This window comes from Notothenia rossii (assembly GCF_949606895.1).
Source record: "Notothenia rossii genome assembly, chromosome: 7".
In the NCBI taxonomy this organism is placed as follows: domain Eukaryota; kingdom Metazoa; phylum Chordata; class Actinopteri; order Perciformes; family Nototheniidae; genus Notothenia; species Notothenia rossii.
The window spans coordinates 51,327,290-51,353,879 of NC_136905.1; the positions used below are offsets into that span (position 1 = coordinate 51,327,290).

A 26,590-nucleotide genomic window follows, 5' to 3' on the forward strand; every position below is an offset into this window, starting at 1 on the left:
ACGGTGTGCAGAGTCAAAACCCTCAAAGTACACCCTGTAGCGAGTAAAACTCTAAAACAGAAAATACCTCCCCAAAATGCCTCGTTGGTGAAATATCATCATGACGTCATCATACATTTGATTCATCCGGGTGCGTGCTTACGAAAGCACGTACCCGGAACTAAATGGGCAAATCCGTGGAGCAGTTACGTTACGTCCGCGGAGCCGTTACGTTAAGCCCCCGCTGATTGGTCCAAATTGACCAATCCACACACACACTCAGTGCAGGCAGCCCTGCTGATTTCTGCTCCCTGCTGCAGGCTGATAACAGACAGTTGGGATCGCGCGTCTGTAGACCCATTCTCACGGCGTTTATCAACCTATAAACCCTTTTCTTACTCAATATCAAGCCACACTTAACAAGGAAATCACGGCGGGGGGGGGAGCTGCAGCGAGCCGTTTAGTGGAGAAAGTGAATACTGCTGAATACACATACTTTTTTCTATTTTAGTATACCTCAACAATGGAATTATGATCAGTGGAAATGGCCATGACATGTGACCTTTAAAATCAAACAAAACACCATTTTTTTACGCAAATCCACGTTTATTTTGAAATGAGCCGTTCCGACTTCCGACTGATTTCGATAGAGCGGGTCACATATGTATGGAGGAGGAGGGGTCGGATTTTACACTTAAAGGGCCCCTATTCAGGGTTACATCAGGGTATATGCAGGAATCCTGAAGTCAAATGCAATACCTTTTAAGACCTTTTTTAAGATCCTTTCCATACTTTTGAAGACCTCATCGCAACTTTGAGTTCTAACCGGTTACATTGATGACAGACTTTACCTCACATTTACTATATTGATTGTAAGATAGCACAACTAAACAGAGTGCAGACAGACTACTGAAGCCTCCTCTTCACATGAACTTCAACCTCTCTGTGAAGGTCAGGTTTAATGCAGTATGCTGCTTTGTTGCTTCTGTACTCTGTGCTCTTTCATTCCAGTAAAACTCCTCAGAAACCATTAGAAACCAGTATTTGACCAATAAACAAAACAATTGACAAAACTTTGAACTATGAAATATATTAAACTTTGGTGAGCTTCAGCTATATGGTAATGCCATATAGGAGCTCCCTCACAAATACCCAGGGGTTCAATTGGCCCGGCACATAGGACGATGCTCTGACGTCATCACCCTCACACATTTGTCATATGTTTACAAAAAACGATATATATGTTAAGACTTTTTTCTCGTTCTTAATATAGACTATATTAGGGTCGATATGTGTTGACTTTTCTTTAAAATAGCAGATCTCTGTGACCAGATATAGTTTGGCTTAGTGAACAGTGTCTCTTCCTTGGAGGAGCAGCATCGCCCGGACTCCGCTGCTCCTCCGCGGCTCCTCTGTGCAGAGAGTCTGGTTATGGCTAGAAAGGATCCGTCTAGTGTAAATATGACGTCACGTTCTCGTTGTAACTCTCGTTGTAATCGGAGCGGCTCGGAAACACATCTACAGCAGTAACATGATGCAACATAAACATTAATGCAGCAGCAATATTAATAGAGAAAAATCCGACTTAATAGTAAAACACTGCAAGGGAACATTTTATTGCACCAGGAGCTATCTTGGGACTCTTACTGCGAAACGTTGACTTGCCTATGAATAAAAAATAAACCATAGTGTTGGTGATCTACAGTGTTGTCATTCTTCTTTGAACACCAACAAGACCGCTAACACCCTATTTCAACAATCACACTCCCTGTCATTGACATAATTAATAGATAGTTTAGCTTCTCACCATCATTTGCTGTGGCCAACTGATGTTAACGATCGTAACTGAAAGGCTGCCTGCCAAACGTAAACATTCAGCCACGTGACATTCAGCCAAACTCTCGCGAGAGTTTTACACAAGACGGATCCTTTCTAGCCATAACCAGAGAGTCTGCACTGCAGCGGTGTGTGTCAGCGACGTGCAGTCAGGGGAGGCACGGATTGGCTATCGGGAGAGTCCGGACTTAAACGCCGCGGCTTTCTGGCTAGCACTTAGCATGTGGGACCGGACAGCTTTGATCCCCATAGACAGACTCTTTCTCCCCCCCCCCCCACAGAGCGGAGCAAGGCAACGAAACTTAAAATAAGAAGCAGCATTTTACGGCGCGCTATGCATGGGGCCGCTTTGGGGGGTTTCCCGACATGTCGTTTCAGTCAATTAAAGGGTGTTTCATTTTTTCGTTGCTGTGGAACTTCTTAATACCTTGGAAAATTCCATTTAATATTTGTTAATACTTTTTTATTGCCTTAATTTTCGCTAAATTTATTTATCAACTTTTAATACTTTTTAAGACCCCGCCGACACCCTGTATATAGATTTGTGTGCATGTTAATGGTCTGTAAAGACTAAAATCCTAAAGTTCACCCGTTATGTCACATGATTCTTCCTGATATTATTGCAGATCATGTAAGCTGTAGTGTGCAGCACCTGTGACAGTGGATGATGTAGGTGGAGGTCTCCTCCCACAGGCTTTTCAGGTCTTTGAGCTTAGCGTGGGTGTGGTTCCTCAGCTCTTCATCTTCGCTCTTCAATAGGTTCTCAGCTGCCACCAGCGCCTTGTCCATCTTCAGACGGCCCTCATGCACCGAGTGGTGGATTTTCTGTTCATCAGAGCACAGGGAGCAGCGTTAACAGTCAATGTAGAATGTAAACAAAATTAGAAGTATCTAGAAGCACTACCCTCAAATGGTAACATGCCTGTGAATTAACTAGAAGGGGTTCAAAGGTTAACTAAGAATATCACCAGAATGTGAAAAGGCTACAGTTATGTCAAAGACGTCAATATGTTATGTTTCTACTTGAATAAGCATGCTCACTGAAATAGCCCTTGTGCCTATAGCAGTGATATTGAGTCTGCACTGTGCACAATGTTTAAAGAGAGGTGGATACAGCCTTTGAGGCGGGGTCCTATGAAAGTTGCTTAGTGGCGCATGAAGGTAGAATTGCCTGATTGTTGAGAAATAAAGTACCCAGATCATATCGGCCCATATATATGTTTTTTCTTTTGGCACGTTTCACATCTTTTACACCCGTAGGATGCAAATGAGGGTTATTAAAGTGATCTTCCTGGCATACGGATTTACGTCAATCAAAACAAATGTTTGAGCCCAATGACATGACGGACTGACATGGAGGTTGTAGAACCACCATTAAATGTATGCCACTACAAAGATGTGCAAAGTTAACACAACACTGGCTTACTTTAATATAGACCCACACGTGAACATTCTCAGAGAGCTGTGTTATTTTTACTTTATTGGCCTCAACAGTCTGCACTTAAATGGAATTTGCATAGTCTCGCTTTGTTGCTGTTTGGTATTTTGATTCTTCTTTTCAAACGGATTACTATAAATCGAGATTGTATGGACCCAGTAGTAGATGCTGCCCCATATTTTCTATAGAGCTAATGCTAGATATTACACATTGCATCTTTAACAGTCTGCAGGCACTTTGTTTCTGAAGCTCTGCCATTAATCCAGTGGTGTGTTTTATTCCCCTTCTTATGAGGATGTATGCCATGGGGGATTTCTGGAATATTAATTTTTCTCTGTGATTTCTTAATTGTATTTCTATATATAGTAACATGTCAAGAAAAATTGGAATTTACTTCAAACACTGTACTCCGTTTAAAGAGCAGTTGTCCCACTCTGGAGTCTAATGAAAGACTGAAGTAGCACCAGGGGTCAGGGGTCACCAAAGGGTCCAATAGAAGGTGAAGTATCTCACCTCTGTCTCCCTGAGTCGGCCCTCCAGAGCGTCACGGGGCCCCTGTGTGTTGTCGTTGGCCTTCAGCCTCTCCTGGACGACCCGCATCCAGGAGAGGGACGCCTCCAGGCTCTCCTTGAACTCCTGCTGTGTCATGACCAGTCCCGGGCCTGAAACAAAAACACAGGTCAGACTCAGGTCCAGTAGTCTCTCAGGAAGGTTCATCATGGAGTAAAATGACCCGGAAGTTTCTAAGTAGCAGCCATGGCAAGAGCTTCAATGCTTCCTTTATTATCTCCTCTAGCATAGGATACACTGGACCATCCTCAACAAAAGGAAAGGAGATAATCTTCTCCCACAATTGCTTGCAGCTTGAACATTCAAAGTGACGCACCAATCGATTTTCTACGAAAACATCTGATCATGACTCACAAACGCAGATCATGGAAGTTACAGTGCCTATGATGCATATAACATGTTATGCTTAAACCTGCTAAAGGGCTTTTATGTTTGGAACTTTCACCAATATGTGTAACCAAAAGGCAAACTATGGATGTTACGCTAACTACTTGTAAAGTAATCAAATAAAAAGTCGACATTTCAGTGTTGTTAATGTGGAGGTTCATAAGCTCTTTTTAGTTCGAAAAATCAATATGTTTGAATACCGATATGCAAAGTAGTAGATTTGTAAGATTCACAAGTAATGCATATCGCATGAAGTGTTATTGATGCAATTGTTTTGATAAAGTTATGTAATCGGGATTCATGTCAATTATTTAAGTGGACAGTAGGGTGAGCACAAGCAACCATTTTTAATGTAACAACTTTTTGCTGTCACTTCCCTTTTTTATTTATTTTCCAAACTTGCTAATAAAGTTCTTTTTTTCACTGTTGTTCACGATTCTATAGCTGTAGGGGGTTGGTACGCTGTCCGCTGTTTGATCCCACCTCCTGAAAACATGTCAAAGTGTCCTTAGGCAAGATATCTAACCCCAAATTGCACCAGTCGGCATGTCTATGGAACTGAAGTAAAAAAAACTAAAAGGAAAGCTCAGGGTTTCTAGAAGCATTTCTTGTAGTCCATGTATGGACAATTGTAGTTTCACCACAGCAGACTAATGTAGAAAACATCCACAGTTTTGCAGTTTGTGCAGTCTGATCTTATCTTTCCTAAGTCCTGATGAATTCCCCTCCACATTGTTCCTCAACCCCATGATGTTATCCATCTAGCTCAAGCAAAGTTGTTATGAATAGATATAGTAAAACATTTGTTTTTTACTTTCTGACTGGGCCTCTATATCAGAAGGCCTTTCATGGCAAAAATAAATGAGAGCAAGTGGGATAAATGTACGCAATAGCGACTGAGTGAGCGAGCGAGAGAAAAAAGGGACCACTCGAAAATGTTCTTCAATCTCAATCTATTGCAGCCATTCCATTCCAGTGTCTGTTGAATTCCAACACAGAGAGATGTTGTCAGTAGTTTATAGAATAAAATAAAAACATTTTCATTTTACAGATACCTATAAATAGTAAAAAAGCTGATAATGCTGCAGTGGGCTCTTAATTCTTCCCAGAGCTGTATATATAAAATATATATGAAGTTGATAATCATTCCACATTTATTTTCTTGATCAGGTTAGTGTTACAGGTACTCCTTTCGCTTCCTATTACATGCAAACGGCTCTCTGTTCAAATACTCCACTCCAACTATTTCATTTTGAAGGAAAGGAAAAACATATTTTACCATTTTTAACAGAAATTTTTTTTTTACAAACTGGGAGCTTGAAGTTTGAACAGACATTTACAATGAAGGCATGGTATAACATAAGGTTCAAATTGGTGGCATCATGGGAAAGCTTGTTTCTTTGTAGGGACTGAAATGTATTGGCATCAACAATATTATTTTCTTAAAATTAGTCCCATGATTGTCTTTCAAATAAGGTTTTTTCGTGTCCAACTTGAACATACTCAAAGTTATATTTCCTTCACTTTTGGAAACATTCAAATATTTTGTCCCCTGTCTAATACATTTTCAAGAAGACGTTAATGGCACATTCCAAGAAATCAGGAGCCAGCTTTGGGCAGATAGTCAGTTTGCCCTCAGGAGGAAACACTGAGAGAACACAACTGACGGAGGTATTCAAGAGTCTGCAGTAAACTGAAGGGAGGAGTACAGTGCTGGCACAAGACAGCAGCACAGAGGCACCACTTTCCTTCTTCGAGGGAAAACAAAACGCTGAAGCCGTGAGACATTTTCCTCATGACTCACTTCCCCCACCACAACATTCCTTCTGCCCAACATCTGCTGGTGTTCCCTCCGACTCTTGAAACGTAGTTATATTTAGCCCCGGTCCTCAATAAAAATGAACAAAAACTTGTATGCTATAACTTGTGAAGAGTCTGAATACAGTTTTTTTTCTTTTTTTAAATAAATGTTTACATCTGTTTTCATTATTTTATTCATTTTATCTGACAACTCAACAATTATCACTTTCTATCTTGGAATCCAAATTTGTCAAAACTATTTAATTTGAGGAGACAATACACATTAAATCCACAATGACCTACAAAAAACAAGAAACATTCAGTATTATCAGAGAAGAAACTAGGTAGATTTACTTGAGTACTGTGCTTAAGTACAATTTTGAGGTACTTTGACTTGAGTAATTTTTTTTTTTGCTTCTACTCCACTACATTTCGAATGAAACCTTTAGTTACTTTGCAGATTTGGATTAATGATGTGAAATATAATCACGTGTTAAAGGTCCCATGTCATGGTCATTTCTACTGGTCATAATTCCATTGTTGAGGTCTACTAGAATATATTTACATTGTTCAATGTACCAAACTCACATTGGTTTCTCATACAGCATTTCTGTAAAGTATGTGTATTCACTCTCTGTCCTAAAGAGAAGCCCCTCACTGCAGTGCACCTCAAGATGGGCGGGAGCTCAACATGGGCGGAGCCTCAACGCCCCTCCTTCTCAACCTTTGAGGCATGTGACGGGACGGCCCCTCCTTCTCAACCTTTGAGGCACGTGACGAGCTTCACTGATGACGCGTTGCATCCTGTTTCCGGGGTAGCAGTTCTCTTCCCTCCCTTCAATCTAACCCTTCCCTTCCCCCCATCCTAACCCTAACCACTCCCTACCTTTTTACCTAATCCTAATCTTCCTTCCTCCTTCCCAAACCTAAACCCCAAAACCTCTCCTACTGTAAAAAATTAAAATCAATGTTGATATGACGTAATTTAAATTAAATACAGGGTTTTAATATAAAGCAGTTTTATTCTGAAAAAATCGGAAGTTCACATTAACTATTAACTTAACACTTTTATTTTGAAAATTCTTCATTTCCGGTTAGCATTAGCATGTGGCTAACGTTTTGAAAACCGTGAATTGAAGGTGAAATGACATGTGATGTTGCACACTAAACACACTGGGATTAACACTCATTTATTGACGCTGAAATAACGTTTATCAGGGAATGTTTAACTAACCACAGACATGAGAATTATATATATATTAATAATATAAGATATAATATGTTACTTTTGTGACTGGGTAATTACACGACACGGGAGTCGGGACGTCACGTGCCTCAAAGGTTGAGAAGGAGGGGCGTCCCGTCACGTGTCTCAAAGGTTGAGAAGGAGGGGCGATCTTGAGGTTGAGAAGGAGGGGCGTCGAGGTACTGCAGACTGCAGTGAGGGGTACTACGTCCTAAACGGCTTGTTGGAGCTCCCCCCCCCCCCCTCTTCCCTATGAGCCCACTGTGCTCTGATTGGTCAGCTCGCCCACTCTGTTCTGATGAGTCCACCACAGTTACAGCGGAACATCAGTGATTATGTGTTACAATGGCATTTGTTAGCAACCACAAAATGACACCCGTAATGACAAACAGATGAGAATGCTGCTTGGCGTCTGGGTGCCGTGTAGGCGGGATGTTGCGGGGCTCGCTGCTGCGAACAGTGTGAGCTGGATTACTGGCGTCGTTTCCTGGTTGCTGCGTGGGGTCTGCGAGACAGCGAGACACCGCGAAACTCAGCCTGAGCACACACACACACACACACACACACACACACACACACACACACACACACACACACACACACACACACACACACACACACACACACACACACACACACACACACACACACACACACACACACACACACACACACACACACACACACACACACACACACACACACACACACACACACACACACACACACACACACACACACACACACACACACACACACACACACACACACACACACACACACACACACACACACACACACACACTGTGAGTCTGTGTGTGTGTTTTCAGGCTGAGTTCAGGCTGAGAAATCTGCAGAGCTGCGGTTGAGAAAAGACAAGGCTGAGTGAGTGTGTATGTGTGAGGAAGTCCGCGGACCATTACGTCACTACGACCAGGAAGAAAAAAATGGGGAAATGAAAATGTCGAACGAGGCGTTCTGGGGCAGCAGAGACAGGTCTTTTTTGTGTTAGAGTTGTACTCGCTACAGGGTGTACTTTGAGGGTTTGTGACTTTGCAGACCGTTTACATGCAGAAAAAGCTACCTAACACACGGGTAATAACCGGAAAATACCTTTAAATCAGACTTAAGTAACACTTGGAGTAAATTCACAAGCTACCCTGCAGTATACAAAGTCATTCAAACTAGCTACACCTTTGCCAGCTTTGATAACACTTTAATGATCAGTAATTATAAAACATATAATTAGGGCCGGGACTTTAACGCGTTAATTAAGATTAATTAATTACACAAAAATGAACGCGTTCAAAAAGATTAACGCATTTTAATCGCACTTATTTTTGCACCGCGGAACGTTTCTCACTGGATGAGTTTCAGGGGTACCGATTATACTGGAGCACCAACTAACGTTCATGGCTTCAGACAACAACAAACCACAGTGAAAAATAGTCAAACATGAACGAAGAAGCTGATGGGACCGCTTTGGTTGGCCCCGTGGATGGGACATTTTGTTTTAAAAAACGGACGGATGGAAGCGTCAATAAGAGCACGGTTGTTTGCTAATTATGCAAAAAGGAATTTGCATATCACCACAACACATCAAGCCTCAAGTATCCCCTCAATGCAAAACCTATAGCAGCTAGCGTTGAAGCTAGCGTGGACGTTAGCCCGACTCGGAGTACAAGGACCCACATAGGCTTGGGCGGTATGACGGTATTACGGTATACCAGGGTATTTCGAAATACCGTCGGTATGATTTTCAATACCGTGACGTCACAGACTGTGCGCCAAATCACAGATGCGTTTCATTCTATTACACTGACACAGAGTTTTGACAGGGACGACATTGGTTGTAATGCACAGCACGCGCCAGCAGAGGGCAGGGGAGGGCAGTCCGTCTTTCCCGCTCTCGGAGCTCAGCACAGAGCTGAGCTGAGCAAGATGGCGGCAGCATTTGCCGGCCCCGAACTCGGACAACTAGTAAAAAAGAAAAATGCCTCTGCGCCTGTTTGGGACTATTTTGGGTTTACTCGTCGCCAGTGACTTCATCCAGCACAACGAGAGACAGAGGCACTTCTTTGGGAATGTTTAAGACGGGGTGAGTGAGTGTTGACATTTTTTAATCCTCTGCAACTGGTTGATGGTTTTGTAGTCGAGGTCGGACGGTTTTAAAAACGAAAGCATTTACGTGCTAAACATTCACGCGAGTAATCCAATGAATCAAATGGAAATAAGGTTTTTAACACATGCACGGAATAATATTGCCAAACTAGTTAGTGAATATAGCAAACTTTATTCAATAAGTCAAGTATTTACTCCCGGAAAATGTTTATGTATGATGATATATTGTTAACTTAGCTCACTATGGAAACAACGTCGGACATCTACAAACGCGTCCTGTATCCGATCTCAAAATGTGCCATTTGCACAATGTGTCATGTATGCAGCCCTTGTTTTGCACTTGCGCGCACGTCGCGGCACTTTGCGAGCGTCTACCGGCTCGGGCTGCATTTTACACCGAACATATAATATACAGTTCGAAACATCTATTTGCCGCCGAACGCCACCTCACTCAAGTCGACCCAAGTCATACCGTCAGTGGCGGCTGGTGGAAAATATCTTTGGTGGGGCTGTTGATATAGTGAGTAAAACATTTTTTTTGGGAGAAATGACCCCTTAAATTGGGACTGATACCGTCATATACCGTATACCACGGTATGATGTCAGCAAGGTATGACGGTATGAAAAAAATTATACCGCCCATGCCTAGACCCACACCCAATTCGCGTTGATACAACAGTGGCCTATGCAACAGAGAGATTTTATTTTTCATCAGGATATTGGAAGAATAGGAGGGATTGAGGTCAATCACTGGCACTTTTTTATTTTATTTTAAATGGTATAGTACACTTTATGTTGAACTATTTATTATGTTGTTGGTGCAACTGGCACTTTATGTTGAACTGTTTATTGTTTTGGCCAAGGTTATTGAGAGAGTTGGACTGAAATGTATTAGCTTTTTTAAATCAACTGTTGGTAAATCAACAAAGTCTGTTATGGCCTCTGAAGCAACAGAGAGATGTTTTCTAATAGTCAGGGTTTCCAATGTTCTGAATGTACTTGAAAGTATTGTGTTTTACTTAAAAAACAAAGTGTTATAGTTTACAGAAGGTCTACCTACCTATAGGCTACCTGAATCTCTGAAATGTACTATATTCCTAAATATGCTATTGCTATACTTTATGGCAAAAATTGCACTTTTCTGTTGGTCTTGGTTAAGTACCACCTTGAAAAAAATAAACAATGTTTTGTTGCTTAAGCTTATGTATTCAGTCATTATTCAATGGTATACTAAAATCCATGTGAAAAAAATTGCTTCTCACTGTTCTCAGGTCAAATATGTATATGTGATTAAAAATGCGATTAATTGCGATTAATTAATTACAAAGCCTGTAATTAATTAGATTAATTTTTTTAATCGAGTCCCGGCCCTACATATAATATATATTATTCTGAAATGGACCAATCTGTACAATGACTACTTTCACTTTTGGTACTTTAACTATATTCTAATGTCAATACTTTTGTACTTTTACTCAAGTAAACCTTGAGTATTCCTACACTCTGTTACTACTACTTGTACTTACCTTTCCCACCTTTGAGTATTATAGATGTGATGGGGTTGGTTAGCTTCGCAGCTACATTTCTATGGAATCAATTAGTACCAGTTTATATTTCTCTCTAGCACTTTATTACTCTATTGGCTACTTTCTCGGTTTTAACTTTTAACAGAGGGACAATTTAAACAAGCGTCATAATATCCCCGTCCATTTGGAAACAGTTACATTTGTCTGATGAATGATAAACTGCTGCGGTCTGTTGAGACAGTGAAGCCCCTCCTCCCTTAGTTTAACAGCTCGTGCAGTAAACTCGCACATTAACACTAATCCAGTTGACTCACACGTGCCACTGAATGCGGTAATACACACTATTTGTTGTCATACTAACTCCGGTTACCGTGCTTATTTTTAATTCAAGGACGCTTATGTATACAGTGACTTTTTAACACATAACAAAAGTCTGGTATTAATGACCTATATGCTATGCTAACTTGGAGGTGATGATTATACGTTACTAGTTGCTAACGCACTAGTTTACGGTTTATATTATGGGTAAAAAAACGTACATCTCCGCGGTTTATTTGCAGTGCAGTAGGATAATCTAAAGCAGAACTGACGTAAACAAGGGAGACTGGAGGAGGGGTTTCCTACGTTTGTAGTTAGAGTTAGGCCTACAAAACATTAAACTAGCTGAACCAGTGTACATCTATTGGTCAAGTACGGCTTTATAAGGTTAGAAACACTTACGGCTTTGTGTTCATCAGGTGTTAGCAGCCGTTAGTGTGATTGCTGTCCTGCTGTATTCTGCACAGAGAAGTTGTGTTAGCAGCAGGAAGTAGAGCTGAGGCACAGGGGGCGGGGCTAAAGGAGTCAACCGTCAACACGCCTGCCATGCTGCCTTCACAGACTCCTTGTAAACTATAAGACCAACAGATATTCAACTTTGGTTTACTAGTTAACTAAAGTGTACAGATACATTGACTTTAGACAATACAATGCGTTTCAATGTAATAATAATAATATAGTAATTAATAATATATGTGTATAACTAAACAGCTATTGTATATTTAGTAAGGAATGTTCTTCTAAAAACTTTAAGTGATGCCTTCAGGTTGTAAGAGCAACCAGTGTCTGTGGGGGTTTACAGAATTGGTCATTTATTTACTGATAATATAATTTACCTTTCTCCTGAAAAAGTTAATATAGACATATTTCAGTTATCTGGGAACAAATTTAATTATTTATTTAATGCATTTTTAACCAAACAGGCATTTCAGATATTTGTAATCTCTTTAAATCCTATTTTAGCTCATACTGTATTTCTGAATTTCTGACAGGTTTCTTCAAACTCATACCAAGGTTGCAGTCTAATAGTCCAAAAATCAGCTCCTAACGTCTAACCCGGTCTAACCCATCGACTGTATGGTCTAACCCTATCGTCTATCCCTTGACCTCTGAGTGAAACGTCCCGGGGTTAAGGGATAGTGGATAGGAGAATTCAAAAGGACTTAGGAGAAGAGACTGTGGTACTTTAGAGAATCCGACTGCATTTTCACTATCTGACGTGTTTATGATGAGCCAGCGGACGTCATAAATGTGCGTCTGCTGCTGTGGGGAAACTATGGAAACTACAGTTTCCTATACAGCGGACTACAACATGGATGTATAATAAGAACGACGGACTACTGTGAACTCACCTAGAGACTCTGCACCGTGCTCTGATGCTCTTTATGCTTTATGAACGTGGACAACAGAGAAACATATTCTTCATGACCAAAGTTGGAATTGAAATAAAAAAGGAAAGTGAAACATATGCTCTTCACCCTCTCCCTCCGGTCCACATTAATACAAATGATCCCAATACGTATGATTGTGTGAACTATAAAAATATCTTAAAATCAATACAAATGTAGGCTATTTATTATAAACTTTAGTCCTTAACATCTATCACTGTGTATATCACCATTCAAACATCTTTTAAAAGTTGAACAAACCCCACACAGCTCAGTAAAGACTGTGAAATGTTGACTTTATTTGATAATTTCAGTAAAAACTAATGTTCATATTTCTCTTTTTGATTATAATACTGATGAACGTTCAAAACAAAGCACTTTGGCAACTTACTACATACGTTTTAAAATGCTTAATAAGCACCGTAACTTTCATGATATCATTTCTCGGTCATAATCGGTTGTTTCCGTCAACGGCCGACTGTTGTGTGACGGCCAATGCTGCGGCCGCAAGACATTGTGGGGCAGCATTTTCTCCTTTTCTTCCATAAAGAAAGTTCCAGTGGTTCTTAAGCTAAAGGAGGTTATAAAGGAAGTTTGAAACCTCCTTTCCTATCATCGAGAGAATTCGAACGGCTCTTATCATGGCTGCCACTGAGGGACTTCCGGGTCATTTCACTCCGTTAGGAAGGTTCCTAAGCTAAATGGACTATTCGACCGCAACCCAAGTTCCACTCATAGTAGGCTTGTTTGAGACAAGCGAGACATGCGCAGACCTGTGCAATTTCGATCAACGTCTTGCTAGTGCGTTGCATGATGGTTAGTCATTTTGTCCGACTTGGGGCCTTTCTCACTTCGGTTAAATGGATTCCTTGCGTCCCTCACTTGCGTTGTTTCCCTGTGACTAGTCCCTCCCACCAGGGAAAGATGGAGGGACGCAAGGAAACCACGAGAAGCAGGGAAATTAGTTGTAAGAACAATGGGACGTCCTTTCCTCCGGAGCGTCACGTGAAGCGACGTCCGTTTTTGATGACGCTGCACAGCTGATCGTCTGACAGCAGCCAGCTCTGTCCCCGTTATTTCCACACACCCCCGCCTCTGTTAGTACACATTTAATGACACAAACATTTGTATCATCTGTTGTAGACCCAAATAAATCCAAAAAAATAAGTACTAATTCTCAAAAAAGATAAACGCCATTCTTAAAATGTATAAACGAACAATAGTTTGATTAATATTGATTAGATTGCACAAAATAAATAAAAATAATTCAGAGAAGAAAAAGAGATATGTTATATATCAAAACCAAGTTAGATTAACATTAATTGGATTGCACACTTTGTTTTTGTTTTTTGGATATGTAGCAAATACATTTTTTAAATAGCACCTAATGACTGACTGAATGGAAATGATAATAAATGAAAATGTAAAACGAAAAAAAGCGATCATGAAAATGTTTCCAAAAAATGAATAAAATGATTTTTGACCACTTTGTTGTTCAGATATATCACACATTTGTATGATTCATTAATTGACACAAAAGACGGTATAAACTGAGGAGTGACTCCCGTGAGGTTCATGTATTTTTCTTCACTCCGCAGGGAAACTGCTCTCATGTCATGAAGCATCACATTAGTGCATGCACTGCATCGTCCAATCAGTGAGCGATACACAGTAAGGGGAGGGGCGAGTGTCTGAGGATTTCATCGGAGGATGGTCTGGTGGTTCCTCGATTATAGCTCCTCCATTATCGCTCCTCGCTCCTCTGATGGGAAACGACTCGCTGGTATCTCGATCTGAGCGCTCATTGGTGGTTTTTACCACGTGCTGGTGATGAAACTCTCCAATTGGTTCGGCAAAAGTTTGTTGTTTTGTGTCAGTTTTACCCATAGACTGTATATATAAATGGACGTAGTGTCCGTGACGTCACCCATAGGATTCTGCAGATGTGCCGAGAAGCCCTTAGTAGGCGGAGTCGGCCACTAACGGCTTGACAGCGACGTCAGAGTCTAATCCCGCCTGCTCCAAATAAGGCCAAAGAGGCAGAGCCAAGGCGGGACCTGCTGCCTCGGAACTGGAAGTAAACAGAGCTAGCTCAGGCTAAGAAGCTAAGCTAACATGAAATACATGCATACCAAGTTACTGTTAACAGTGTAGTTCCCCTATATAAACGTTACATTCATAATCAAATGAGACAATCTGCAAGAGAATTAGCTATATTTTGTTATTCTTAATGCTTGTCATTCACACGTCAAGAAAAGAAGTACCGATACATAGCAGAACAATTTAGGCGATGTTCAGCTTAATAAGCCTTGTTCAACATAATTTATTTAGCTAATACTACAGCAGGCGAACCAAGTCTGCGTTTCGCTGCATTCCTTGATCTCCAGTTATTAGGTTCGCCCGGACCTAACGGAGCCGCAGTGGGATAGCTCCGGGACGCCGGCTGGAGCTAGCCCCCTGTGGCTACGTTAGCTCCGGCGGCCACCACTGGGATAATTGGGTCCCCTATTAACATTTGCTCCCGTTTAGCATTATGGGCGTCATAGCCATAGACTATAAAAGTCTTACCCAAGGCTGAATCATAAACTAAAATGTATATGTATGTATAAAGGGTTACATCCTTAGCTGGCTAATAAGTAGCAAGCTAAAATACCAAGCACACAAACACCTGGGAACGGGATTAACATGTATAATATTATCATTTTAGACTTCTTGGAACTTCTGTTAGTACATTCAAGCGCACAGCACGACATTTTAATTGTCTGGTATTTGTAACAATATTCCCTAAAAGGCACAATCACCACGAACACGGCTAAAGCTAAAGGGTCAAGTACAGTACTATGACTAACGTTGTAGCCTCTATGGTTGTAGCCTAGCAGAGTGGACAAGTTTCTGTTAGCTGACAGTGAGGCATGTACATGTCCATCAAAGTGACCACGCCCTAATTTATGCAAAAACGTTAAGACCTAATATAAATAAAAGGGTCGTGTTAGAAAACAATTCACTCACAGATTCATAATCATGAAGGTGGAATCTAACTATATCGATAATAATATTTATTGCATCCATGGGTAGAAACATGTTTTTTTCTGCTGTAAAGTTGGGCATTTTAACATGGGGGTCTATGGAAATTGCTCCTTTCTGCAGTCAGTCCCTACACTGTAAAAAAAAAAACGTTGTTTTTACGGTAAAAACCTGGCAGCTTTGTTGCCAGAATAATGATGTAAAAAATACGGTAAACTGTAAACAACTTTACAGAACAACGTGTATATTTTACAGTTTAAAACAGTTGTAATTTACATTTTAAATCTGTAATTTCAACAGCCCTTTTCTGCTGAATTAGCATGATCACGTTGTTATTAAACTGATTATTTCAGTAAGATTTACATGCAGTTGTTGTCTATTGTACATTGAATCCCATTCAATTTTACAGAAAAATACCAAACAAATAACACTGTTTAACTGTAAAAGCATCAGTGTAATGCTGTAATTTAACTGAATTTTCCCGCAAATTGTAATCAAAAGTTGTGTATAATTTAGTGTATTTTGCCGTAGTAATGACGAGTTTTACGGTGAAAGCTACCTCTAACTACTGCAATTTTAATTTTCTGTAAAATGTATTTATTACAATTAAAATGCAGCAAAAACTGTTCTATGAATAACAATCTCAAATATATAGTATAAAAGCGCCTGTAAGGATTATTGCTCAGTGGAAAAAAAATGTTTTTCCTATACATTAGTCAGATTGAAAGATTTCATTTAAACTACACTGCCTTTGTATATATATGTTTGACTATTACCAGAAATGTGAAGAATGTAATCCAGGGTACACAGATTAAGCATTTAAAATTAAAAATGCAAAGCTAGATAAACCTCAAGAGCCACTGTATTAAAAATTGAAAAAATTCCAACAAGAACTTGCCTTTCCAAGAATTTATTATATATATAATAGCAGTGATCAAAAACATCTGTCATTTCTCAACATACATATTGGTAAAACATACAAACTAAGGCTGCACAATAAACAAACTTCAAGCTGAACAAAGTTGAGAGGTTACTTACAAATGATTTATGGGAAATAATGTTTATAAAACAAAAAACAAAACAAAACCACCCAGTGGAGTGTAACACGTCAACATTTTTACACTCAACAGTGATGTCCTGAGCTTTTACATCCACATAAACCAACCGAAGATTGTTTAAGCAACTTCACTTTGTAACAGCAAACCCCAAGAGTGGCTACAATGACCTTAAAATAATAGTTTGACATTTTGAGTGTTACATATTGCATTTTTTTAAATTAGTTAAAAGAACAATTTAATTAGAAAAAAGGCACTTCAAATTTTAACTACGATTTAAACAATCAAACAAACTGTAACTTGGGCACATCGCCACATGCCATTGATCTTACTGTCCATATTCAGACATCACGCCACTCATGGTCCGAAAGTTCCTGTATCAAGGTGAGGACTCTCGGGTTCACCTGAAGACGGGATGCGCGTGTCTTCTCCACTTTGGTGCCCTTCTCTGGGTTGATGGAGAAAAAACACCTTAAAATAGAAAAACAAACAAACAACAGAATTAATAATGAAATAGCTTGCCTAACAACAAAAAAATTCACATCAATCTTATTATTTTGAAGCCAAAATGACAATTATCTTAACCCCCAATTCACTGAAGCAGCTGCTTTAGATTTGTTGCAGTTTAATAAAATAAATTGTTGGATAAAAACCATCCCAAAAAACACATACCTCTGGACAAACTCCAGGGTGGATGCCAGCTCTGACGGGTAGGCGATGTTGAAGCAATAATAGCTCCCAAACATCATGGACAGGGCAGAAACCAAGGAGGGGATGTTGTCCTGTACTATGTTTCGATCCACACTCAGCATGTATCGCTTTGAAGAATAGCATGATCGTCCTAAAAAAGAAGAAAAACACAATTCAAACTAAATTAAAACAAGACTTGTCTTCCTGAAACATTTCACAAAACAATTTTAGCACATATGTTATTACATTTTAAGGTCTGTTAAATTGCTCTCACCATCAATACAAAAATGTATGTATGTGTATTTGCAGGTTAAGGGGAGATAAAGGGGATAGTTTAGGGCAGTGATTCTTAACCATAGGGCCGCGGCCCACACTTGGGCCGCCAGCGCCCCCCAGAGGGCCACAAAAAACTTTCAGTTTTGCACCTGTGGGCCGCAAGGGCCGCGAGACTGCGTGCAGCTTTCGACCACGTGGTGGTGTTTTTTTTTTTGTCAATGTATCTTTATTACCACTCAGTTGTTAACAAGCGCCAATACACATAGATGAAGCGGCAAAAATGGAGAAGTTTTTAAAAAGAAAAAATGAAGACGAATGTCCTGCCAACCCCCCCACCCAAAAGACAAAGTTTTTACGGAAATACAATCTCGACTTCATTAAATACGGTTTCGTAAATGGAGGAACAGAGGCAGTGCCAAAAGCCCAGTGTGTGGAGTGTGGGCTAATGCTGTCCAACGAAGCCCTCAAGCCCTCAAAACTACAGCGGCATCTAGAGACCAAGCACCCGAATCTCGTGGGAAAGCCGGTGGAATATTTTAAGAGGAAGGAAAGTGGGCTGCAGATGCAGAAAAGGTCTGTCGTGTCACTGACAAGCAACTCTAAATGTGCATTGAAAGCGAGCTACCTCGTAGCCAGACGTGTGGCACAGAGTAAGAAAGCATTCACCATAGCGGAGGAGTTGGTTCTGCCTGCCGCTGTTGATATGTGCCGTGAGATGGTCGGAGAGGCCGCTGCAAAAAAGCTGCTGACCATCCCACTCTCAAACGACACTGTGAGTCACCGTATCGCGGACATGGCATCAGACATACAGCATCAACTTATAGAAAGAATAAAAAGCAGCCCTTTTTTTTCTTTGCAATTAGACGAGTCCACGGATGTCACGAATGCTGCACTGCTGCTTGTTTTTGTTCGCTATCGCTGGGACAGTAGTTTGCACGAAGACATACTGTTTTGTGGAGAGCTACCAACACGAACTACGGCTCAGGAATGTTTCCGCTGCATGGATAACTACTTCACTGAGAACGGCCTGGACTGGCAGAACTGTGTCGGGGTGTGCAGTGACGGTGCAGCATCAATGACTGGCAGGCATCATGGTGTCATTGGACAGATCCTTGATCGTGCACCAGAAGCTAAATGGACACACTGTTTTCTCCACCGTGAAAGCCTTGCAGCAAAAAAGATGTCACCAGACCTCCACCAGGTGATGGATGTAAGTGTGAAAACCATAAACTTTATTAAAAACAATGCTGTGAACTCCAGTTGTTTTGCTAAGCTTTGTGAGGACATAGAAGCAGATCATGTCCAACTGCTATATCACAGTGAAGTGAGATGGCTTTCCAGAGGACTGGTCCTCAATCGTTTGTTTGAACTGAGGAATGAGGTCTTCTCTTTTCTCAGTGAGAAAAAAATCTAATCTTGTAGATTACTATGCTGACACAATGTTCACAGCAAAACTTGCCTACCTCTGTGACATTTTTTCACTACTGAACCAACTGAACACCTCACTTCAAGGAAGAAACAGCAACATATTTTGTGTTGCAGACAAAGTTGAAGCTTTCAAGAGGAAACTTGCTTTGTGGACCAAGAGGGCCCAGGAAAATAGGATGGACATGTTTCCACTTTTGTCTGACATTTTGGAAAACTCCCCTCAGGTGAAGATCAGCGACTCAGTCTCCCAGCACCTCTCACAACTGGCAGAGAAATTTGGTGACTACTTTCCTGAGGATCCCAGAGAGGGAAACATGTGGATTTTGGACCCATTTTCAGTGGATCCCACTGCAAATGATGTTGCTTTGCCCTCACACCTGGAATCCCAGCTTCTGGACGTTTCCACTGACAGCACTTTAAAGCTGCAGTGGGGCAAACTGGACCTGGGCTCATTCTGGGTTGCTGTCTCAAAGGAGTACCCATGTCTTGCACTGAGGGCTGTGAAACTCCTTCTCCCATTCACAACTACGTACCTGTGTGAATCAGGATTCTCCATTGTGGCCACAACTAAGACCAAAGCCCGAAACAGACTCAGAGCAACACTGGAGTCTACTCTGAGAGTGAGCCTTTCTCCCATTCCACCCAGACTGGATCTGATTATGTCTCAGAAGCAGGCCCAAGTGTCTCATTAAGAGGTCAAGATAAAAAGGGAGTTGTATTATTGTTGTTATTGTTGTTCATTGTTGTTATTATTTGTGTCATTGTTCATTTGTCACAGATATAAAGATTATTCTGGTTCTGCCATGCAAAAATGGAGACTGCTGAAGCAATTTTCAAATAGCTTTGCAGATTATAAGGCTATAGTTTCATTTGCACTTTATTTCAATTTCATTTAGTTTATTTATTTAATTTAAAAATAGATTTATATTATTTGAATGCATTTATTTTATCACCCCCTTTTATTGATTGATTGATTATTTATATATATATATATATATTTTTTTTTTTTTTTTTTTTTTTTTTTATTAATTTAAAGTAAAATCCTAATATTGGTCTTTTTTATTATTATTTAAAAGCCTGACTTGATCCTTGACATTTTTTCTTGTCACAGCTTGATTTGGTCCAGGAATTATCAGCCTGTTCGGTGTCTTGATACAGTATGTTTAGGTTTACATACACATGTTTAATAAAAGTATTTGTGATGATCCCATTTTATCATGTCATTTTATTTGATAAGGTTTTTGCTTGTTAAACAGTTAGTGGATTTGGTTTATTATTGAATACAAATCAAACCGAGAATGAGGTCAATTAAACCTATACAGTGTTAATATTTAATGGGCCCCGGGCCACTTTGTACTATAAAAATTGGGCCTCAAGGTCAAAAAGGTTAAGAACCCCTGGTTTAGGGGATAGTTCATATTGTTTGAAGGGGGGTTGTAGGAGCTAAAGTTTGGAGAAACAGAGAGGAGAACCAGCAGACAGCTAAGCAATGCACTGCTGTGGACATAGTTAAGCCACCAAAAAAACTAAAACAATATTACTCTTAGTGTATGCTATATTAAAGAATATTTTCAAAGCTCTACCTTGCTGTCAGACAGCTATACAGTCTGTTTCTGATAGGGACTGAAGCAGCAGGGTACATTTGTGACAATATTCTAAATATAGCGTACATGTAAACTGAATTTTTAGGTGGCTAAAATACGTTTCGCTGCTGCACCCATCCACAGCTTTACATACGTACCCGTACTCCTGCCTGTTCCTCCAAAGAAATGCAAGTAATACACTGACTATGGATAAGTATCCATAAGCATCCAAACTAGCCCTTTACGAGCTTACAGTAACAAAAAACATTGTGCAACATAAACGTCTCAAATTAGACAGAAAAGAGAGAAAGAAGTGGCAGAAAGAACAGAAAAAAAGTAGTGAACGTTTTTACTTACCACACACAACAATGGTGGGAGTCAACTGAACTTGGTCCATCTGTACTTCCGCTGCCAGGCATGTGTCCTCCACATAACAGAACATCGTGTCTTCCTTCTCATCAAAGTAGGACAGTAGAAGCAGCACCATGTCTTTAACGTCTTCAGAACAACCACTTAGCTCTCCTCTCATCACTTTGAACTTGGTTAAAGCCTGTAGCAACCTTTTGCTCTTGTACACAGCAACCGTATTCATGTAGTTCAGGAGTCGTTTCCCCTTCAGATCCAAATTCCGTGTGAAAGTTTCTTGAAGCTCACTTCCTGTGAGTTCCTTGAAGTGGACTGCTATGCCAAGGTCGTCGAACCAAAACGGCCACTCTTGCAGGAGGGATTTTATATTTGTCCCCTGGTTGACTTGTTTACGCTGCGTGTAGAACGTTGACTTCATTAGAAGTTTGACCTCCTCTGGATTTACATCAGTTTGCTTAGACATCACCCTCAGTTTTTCCTTTTTCTCCTGCTGGCTCTCTTTGGTCTCTCCAAGGGGCAGGAATTTTAAATCCCATTTAATGCACCCATAAGTGTCCTGGATTGCTGCTCTCTGTTCTGGAGGGACTTCATCTGTGTCTGACTCGTCGGTGCCATTCTTTCATTTTCTTATTTTTGGGGTCGTGGATCGCTTCACATTCTCTATCCTATTTTGCAATTTCTTGACCAGAGAGTGATACCCTGGCCCGATCACGTCTCCCTCTATTATGTCTTGAAGAGACTTCTGGGTGAATAGGACATCAAGGATGCAGAAGGTCCTGGCGAGCCACCAACAGATGAGCTGCTGGATTCAGGAGTCTGGCCTGCAAAACACACACATATTAACAAAAAGAGTTATGAGGAACACAGTTTTAATGTTTCTATATTTCTGATGTATCTTTTATGCAGGCCACTTTGGGCACTGGTTGCATCCTGTACTAAAATAGTCACAAGTATACATACATCTCAGCTTCCAAGCAGCAAGGACTTTTCTGGCTTGAATTGGCCTCAAAGCTGACAGCAAATCTGCTTCATTAACAAACTGGAAATCCTCATAGGTCTCCACCTCAAGGGATTGTAAAGTCTCTTCCAGAATATCTTTTGTCATCTCTGGAAGGTCAGGCAAGACCTCAGTGATGGCACTGCGTATAAATGTTTGCTCCATGTCTGTCATCTCTGGAATCATGGAAGAACGACACTTTTCGGTTTTCATAATTACAAATGAAAGACAAAGATAATTAGACATTTAGTCAAGTAATACTGTACATACATTATATACAGATAAGAGGAACCTCTAATTTGAGTATAGGGTGTGATTGAGGATGTATACTTTTTATTTCTGTACATTGCAGAACAAAAACTGCTGTCACTTTAATATTTTTCAAATAGTATTTTATCATTTTCCCTAAGCATACATGTGCATTGTTAGAATGGTTTCAACACCACAGTAGCCAATATCGTGTTTATTTTGACAACACACTGTGTTTCAGCGGGATGACTTGGTGCCCGTTAACAATGTATTATGGTAACGGATAAAAATCTACCAAGTTGTTAATGTTAACACATTGCAACCTTGCATTCTGTTTTGTCACAGAGTACAGGTGGTATTCAGAATGATAGTCAGTTTTATGTATATACATCACAAAATACACAGCTGAATCATTTTGAATTAAAATAATGAGCAGTTCTCCGAACTCCATGGACTCGTCATTTTTGGACACAAGGAAAAGCCCTTTTTTATATGATGTACCTTTATACTGTATGTCTGTGGAAACACTAGTATTGTTTTCTGAAAAGCCAAACTCTCTCACTGCATGTTTGATTGAATCACTCTAAAGACTGGAGTAAAAATTACAACTGTCTTTGACTTGCAGAAGTTGACTGCATCCTGGCCCAGCTGAAAGATATGCTTGAAACATCTGATGTCTTTCGGATAAAGTTAGGCAGATGTTTTTAAAGTTTTTCAAATGCCTGGCACATCTCTTGAAGTAGCTGTGTTTACTTTCAAAACGCATTGTCCATACTCTAATCAAGGGGCCAAATTTCAAGATGAGTGCCGGATAGTGTCTCATGAAATGGTGCTTTGGTTTTAGTGGACTCTCAGGAAAGAAACACTTCCTTGTTTCCAAATATTCTTGGATTGTAATGTCAAGATAGGCTACCTGTGACAACAAAATCTTTTGTGCACAAATCAGATCAACAATATCTTTAAGCTGGAGAGTCAACTGCCACACATCATCTTCTGGATTTTGCACTTTGTCTCCAATTAGTACAGGCAGCAATCTTAACAAATTCCAGTTCTGAATGGCTTGACCTGAGAGCTTGAATACGTCAGAGTTGACAGCACAGGGCTTAGTGAGAGCATCAGATCCTTTGTACTTGAACTGTTTTATGCGCCGGTTCAAAAGTGAATATGTAAACCATTTATTTTTCTTAATAAAATACTTTAAGTACAGTGCAACATCGTAGGATAAGACACCCTCAAATATGTCATGGCCTAAACAAGGTGGGAGACCTGGCTTGCAAACATGAAAAGATGTCAGAGCATTGAAGACAGAGTTTGCCTTTATGCCTTTGATGTGTGGACTGTCTTCAACTTGTAGATCAGCAACAGCAGAATCGTAACCTTCGGGTGTGCGCTGTGGCCCACATACATTTGGATCATCACTCTTAAACTCACTTTGTGTGATTTCACAGTACCTGCAAAAGTACTTTGAACGACTAAAGTTTTCAGTGAACCCACCAATACCGTGTGAACCCAAGTTATCACCCGCAATGCAGTACAGAGCCCCTTTGACCATGTCTCCAACTGTTGTAACTATTCCATTTTCCTCCAAATCTTTTAAATCCACTAACATCTCTGAGAACACCTTAGCAAATCCAAATTGTTTTAGGTCATTCTCTCCACAAAATAAAACCAGGGACATGTGATCAGTATTAGAGCGCACATGAGCAGGTAGATTTGCCACAGAAAGATAGACTGCAACAACTTTGTGTTTTTTCCTAGCAGAGCCAAGGGGGTTGACAATTTCAAAAGCATCCTGGTACAGAATTAGCTTCAGGCATCCTGGATTTTCAATGAAGAACTGGTTGGACTTAAAGTTGTGTCCATCACTTATGTCACCAAAAACATCTGAGTCTGTTTCACATGACTGCTGTGACATTGAATTCTTCCAAAATTCTGATTCTAATAAGCCACTTACTGTTTGTTTCAGAGGTATGTAGTAAGCAAACCTTTGTGTCATATTTTCATCATTTCCTAATGTTACTTTTTTAGGCTCTATGTATTTGAACATCTTTTTGAATGTCTGAGCTCTTGAATATGTTGTTCTCAGTGGTCCCTGGTGAAAGACTGAGAACAGATTGGAATCCTTCACACAATCACAGATTTTAGCAATACCATCAGTTAGAGACATGTCATCTTTTAAAAGTGAACGTAGTTTATGTAATGTAATCCTGTCCCAACTCATGCACATTTTGCATCTCTTCGACAATGGTCTGTATTGTTGAAGCTGGAAGAAGGAGCTGCCCTTGCAATTTTAAGTAGAATAAGCATACATTCCTAAGATGGGTCTCATTGAAATGCTGTGTCAAATCAGTGCTTTCATTTGTTGCTGCATCATTTGGGCTCTGGGAAGCATCTTCATGTGCAGAACACGGAGAAATGGCTTCCCTGTACATGTCACTTATGCTATCAACAGAACATGCTCTGTGTTTTCTGGACATATGAGCAGTAAATGACGATTTCACAGTGAAAGTATTTGTACAACCAGTTACTGGACATAACACAGGTCGTCCCTCCACTATATGATCTTTTAAGTGGGATATAAGTTCTTTCAGTGTTTGAAATTGGCGCGCACATAACGAAATTGCACATTTCAAATCTGTAACAATGGCTCTAGCAGTGGCTGCAGGCACATTGTGAATCCGATAAAAGTGAGCTTTAAAAGATGCGTAAGTACAAAATGTTCGCTTGCAGTTCGTGCCAACACATTTGAAAAAACACTGGGGTTCGTTCCTATGCACGTCTAGAATGCAGCACATAACCCTTCAAAGTCTGTAGCGTTTTGCTGCAAAAACGGCAGGTAATCATTTTTAGGGGTTCCTATGCAATGCAGAACATAACCCCTCAACGGTTAGCTTACCAGTGCTACAGATGTGATCCTCCGCTCATGTGCACACAGCTCCACGTGGTCCGTGGCAGGCAGATTTGAGGCCGACTTGGCCGCGTAACCGTTAACCTGCAAATACGGCAGGTAATCATTTTTAGCACGCCAACACGACTGCCCGTTAACTTTGAACCCGCTCAGATGTAGCTTCAAACCCCCTGCTTCACAACAGCATGAATTAAATGAAAATAAAGAGTTTAGCTTTTAGCATGATACTTCAATAACGTTACCAGACTATTTAAATTAACTCCCGGTCAGTAGACGTTATAACTATGACTGCAAAATGCACTCAATCACAAACAGAAGTTAGTATTGTCCTGACAACACACCGTGTTATAATTGAAGTTTGAAGAAAATAAACGGTTAGCTTACCAGTGCTACAGATGTGATCCTCCGCTCATGTGCACACAGCTCCGTGGTCCGTGGCAGGCAGACTTGAGACAGACTTGGCCCCGCACTGAGCCGTAACCGTTAACCTGCAAAAACGGTAGGTAATCATATTTAGCAATATAATAATAATATAACTGCCCGTTAAATTTGAACCCGCTCAGATGTAGCTTCGAACCCCCCGCTTCACAACAGTATGAATTGAACGAAAATAAAGAGTTCAGCTTTTAGCATGATACTTCAATAACGTTACCAGACTATTTAAATTAACTCCCAGTCAGTAGACGTTATAACTACTATGACTGCAAAATGCAATAAATCACAAACAGAATTGTCCTGACAACACACCGTGTTATAATTGAAGTTTGAAGAAAATAAACGGTTAGCTTACCAGTGCTACAGATGTGATCCTCCGCTCATGAGCACCTGCACATAGCTCCGTGGTCCGTGGCAGACAGACTTGGCCGCGCACTGAGCCGTTAACCTGCAAAAAGTGGCTGCTCCCGCGATAATTAAATAGTCCAATGAAATAACAGAAACAAACTCTACTGCTCAGTAGGCGTGTCTCAGTTCAGCGGCCGTTTCCTTCGGAGGCTGCGTTCGTTGACCGCTTGCGTCACTTCCGCCGAGAGGCTGTCCCAATTTTAAAAAAATACAAGACTCAAAAAGTAGATTTACCGCTGTGTGGACGGGCCGTTAGTGGCGCGTTCGATTACTGTTTGGGCTGTCTGCCGTGGGCTGCATTCCACTCCAAATAGCCGGGCGGCCCGAGAATCGAAACGCCAGCTGTTTTATGGATTCTCATTTAATTTCCAAAAATGTCTCAGTACTGGGTTATTTCCAATTTCAAAATAAACATATGTATTAAAAAAATAGAAAGAAGAAGTAAGTATATTATAGTATATTCAAGAATGAAAAAATATAAAAAAACATGATTTTAACACTGTCATGTTGTCATTTTAACTGTATTGTATTGTTTTATGTATTACAGTTTTTCTGTGTTCAA

General features: G+C 40.4%; 2 protein-coding genes across 8 annotated transcripts in view; both read right to left on the reverse strand.

Moving 5' to 3' along the window:
• syne3 (spectrin repeat containing, nuclear envelope family member 3) overlaps positions 1–11,753 on the reverse strand; it is a 104,541-nt gene extending 92,788 nt beyond the window's left edge. For 3 of the 4 annotated variants that reach the window (XM_079694696.1, XM_079694694.1, XM_079694693.1), the window contains exons 1-4: positions 11,624–11,722; positions 10,904–10,962; positions 3,767–3,915; positions 2,468–2,640 (exon numbers count right to left, since the gene is read on the reverse strand). In XM_079694696.1, coding sequence (XP_079550822.1) covers positions 2,468–2,640; positions 3,767–3,915; positions 10,904–10,962; positions 11,624–11,637 — 395 coding nt within the window. In that variant the 5' untranslated portion in view covers positions 11,638–11,722. Of the gene's footprint in view, positions 1–2,467; positions 2,641–3,766; positions 3,916–10,903; positions 10,963–11,623 lie in introns of all 4 variants that reach the window. The other variant, XM_079694695.1, reaches the window with a different exon arrangement.
• A 4,774-nt stretch (positions 11,754–16,527) lies between these two features.
• Positions 16,528–26,163, reverse strand: LOC307047637 (uncharacterized protein). 4 transcript variants are annotated; one of them, XM_079694699.1, is made up of 7 exons: positions 25,976–26,163; positions 25,570–25,673; positions 25,174–25,269; positions 21,992–22,204; positions 21,023–21,852; positions 17,361–17,529; positions 16,528–17,159 (listed from the first exon to the last, which is right to left on the reverse strand). In XM_079694699.1, the coding sequence occupies exons 5-7, from the start codon at positions 21,492–21,494 to the stop codon at positions 17,030–17,032; spliced, it is 771 nt and encodes a 256-aa protein (XP_079550825.1). In that variant the 5' UTR covers positions 21,495–21,852; positions 21,992–22,204; positions 25,174–25,269; positions 25,570–25,673; positions 25,976–26,163; the 3' UTR covers positions 16,528–17,029. The 4 variants fall into 4 exon arrangements, with proteins under 4 accessions (XP_079550825.1, XP_079550824.1, XP_079550826.1 ...); XM_079694698.1 differs by having other exon boundaries at positions 21,992–22,226; XM_079694700.1 differs by lacking the exon at positions 21,992–22,204.
• Between the last annotated feature and the right edge of the window lie 427 nt (positions 26,164–26,590).

Bases quoted from the DNA above. Each gene is read 5' to 3' on its own strand.
- LOC307047637 (XM_079694700.1), bottom strand. From the start codon at position 21,494: ATGTCTAAGCAAACTGATGTAAATCCAGAGGAGGTCAAACTTCTAATG. The intron at 17,530-21,022 runs GTAAGTAAAAAC...CTTCTTTTTTAG, and splicing joins TCCCACCATTGTTGTGTGTG to GACGATCATGCTATTCTTCA. The intron at 17,160-17,360 runs GTATGTGTTTTT...TTCTATTTTAAG, and splicing joins ACCCTGGAGTTTGTCCAGAG to GTGTTTTTTCTCCATCAACC.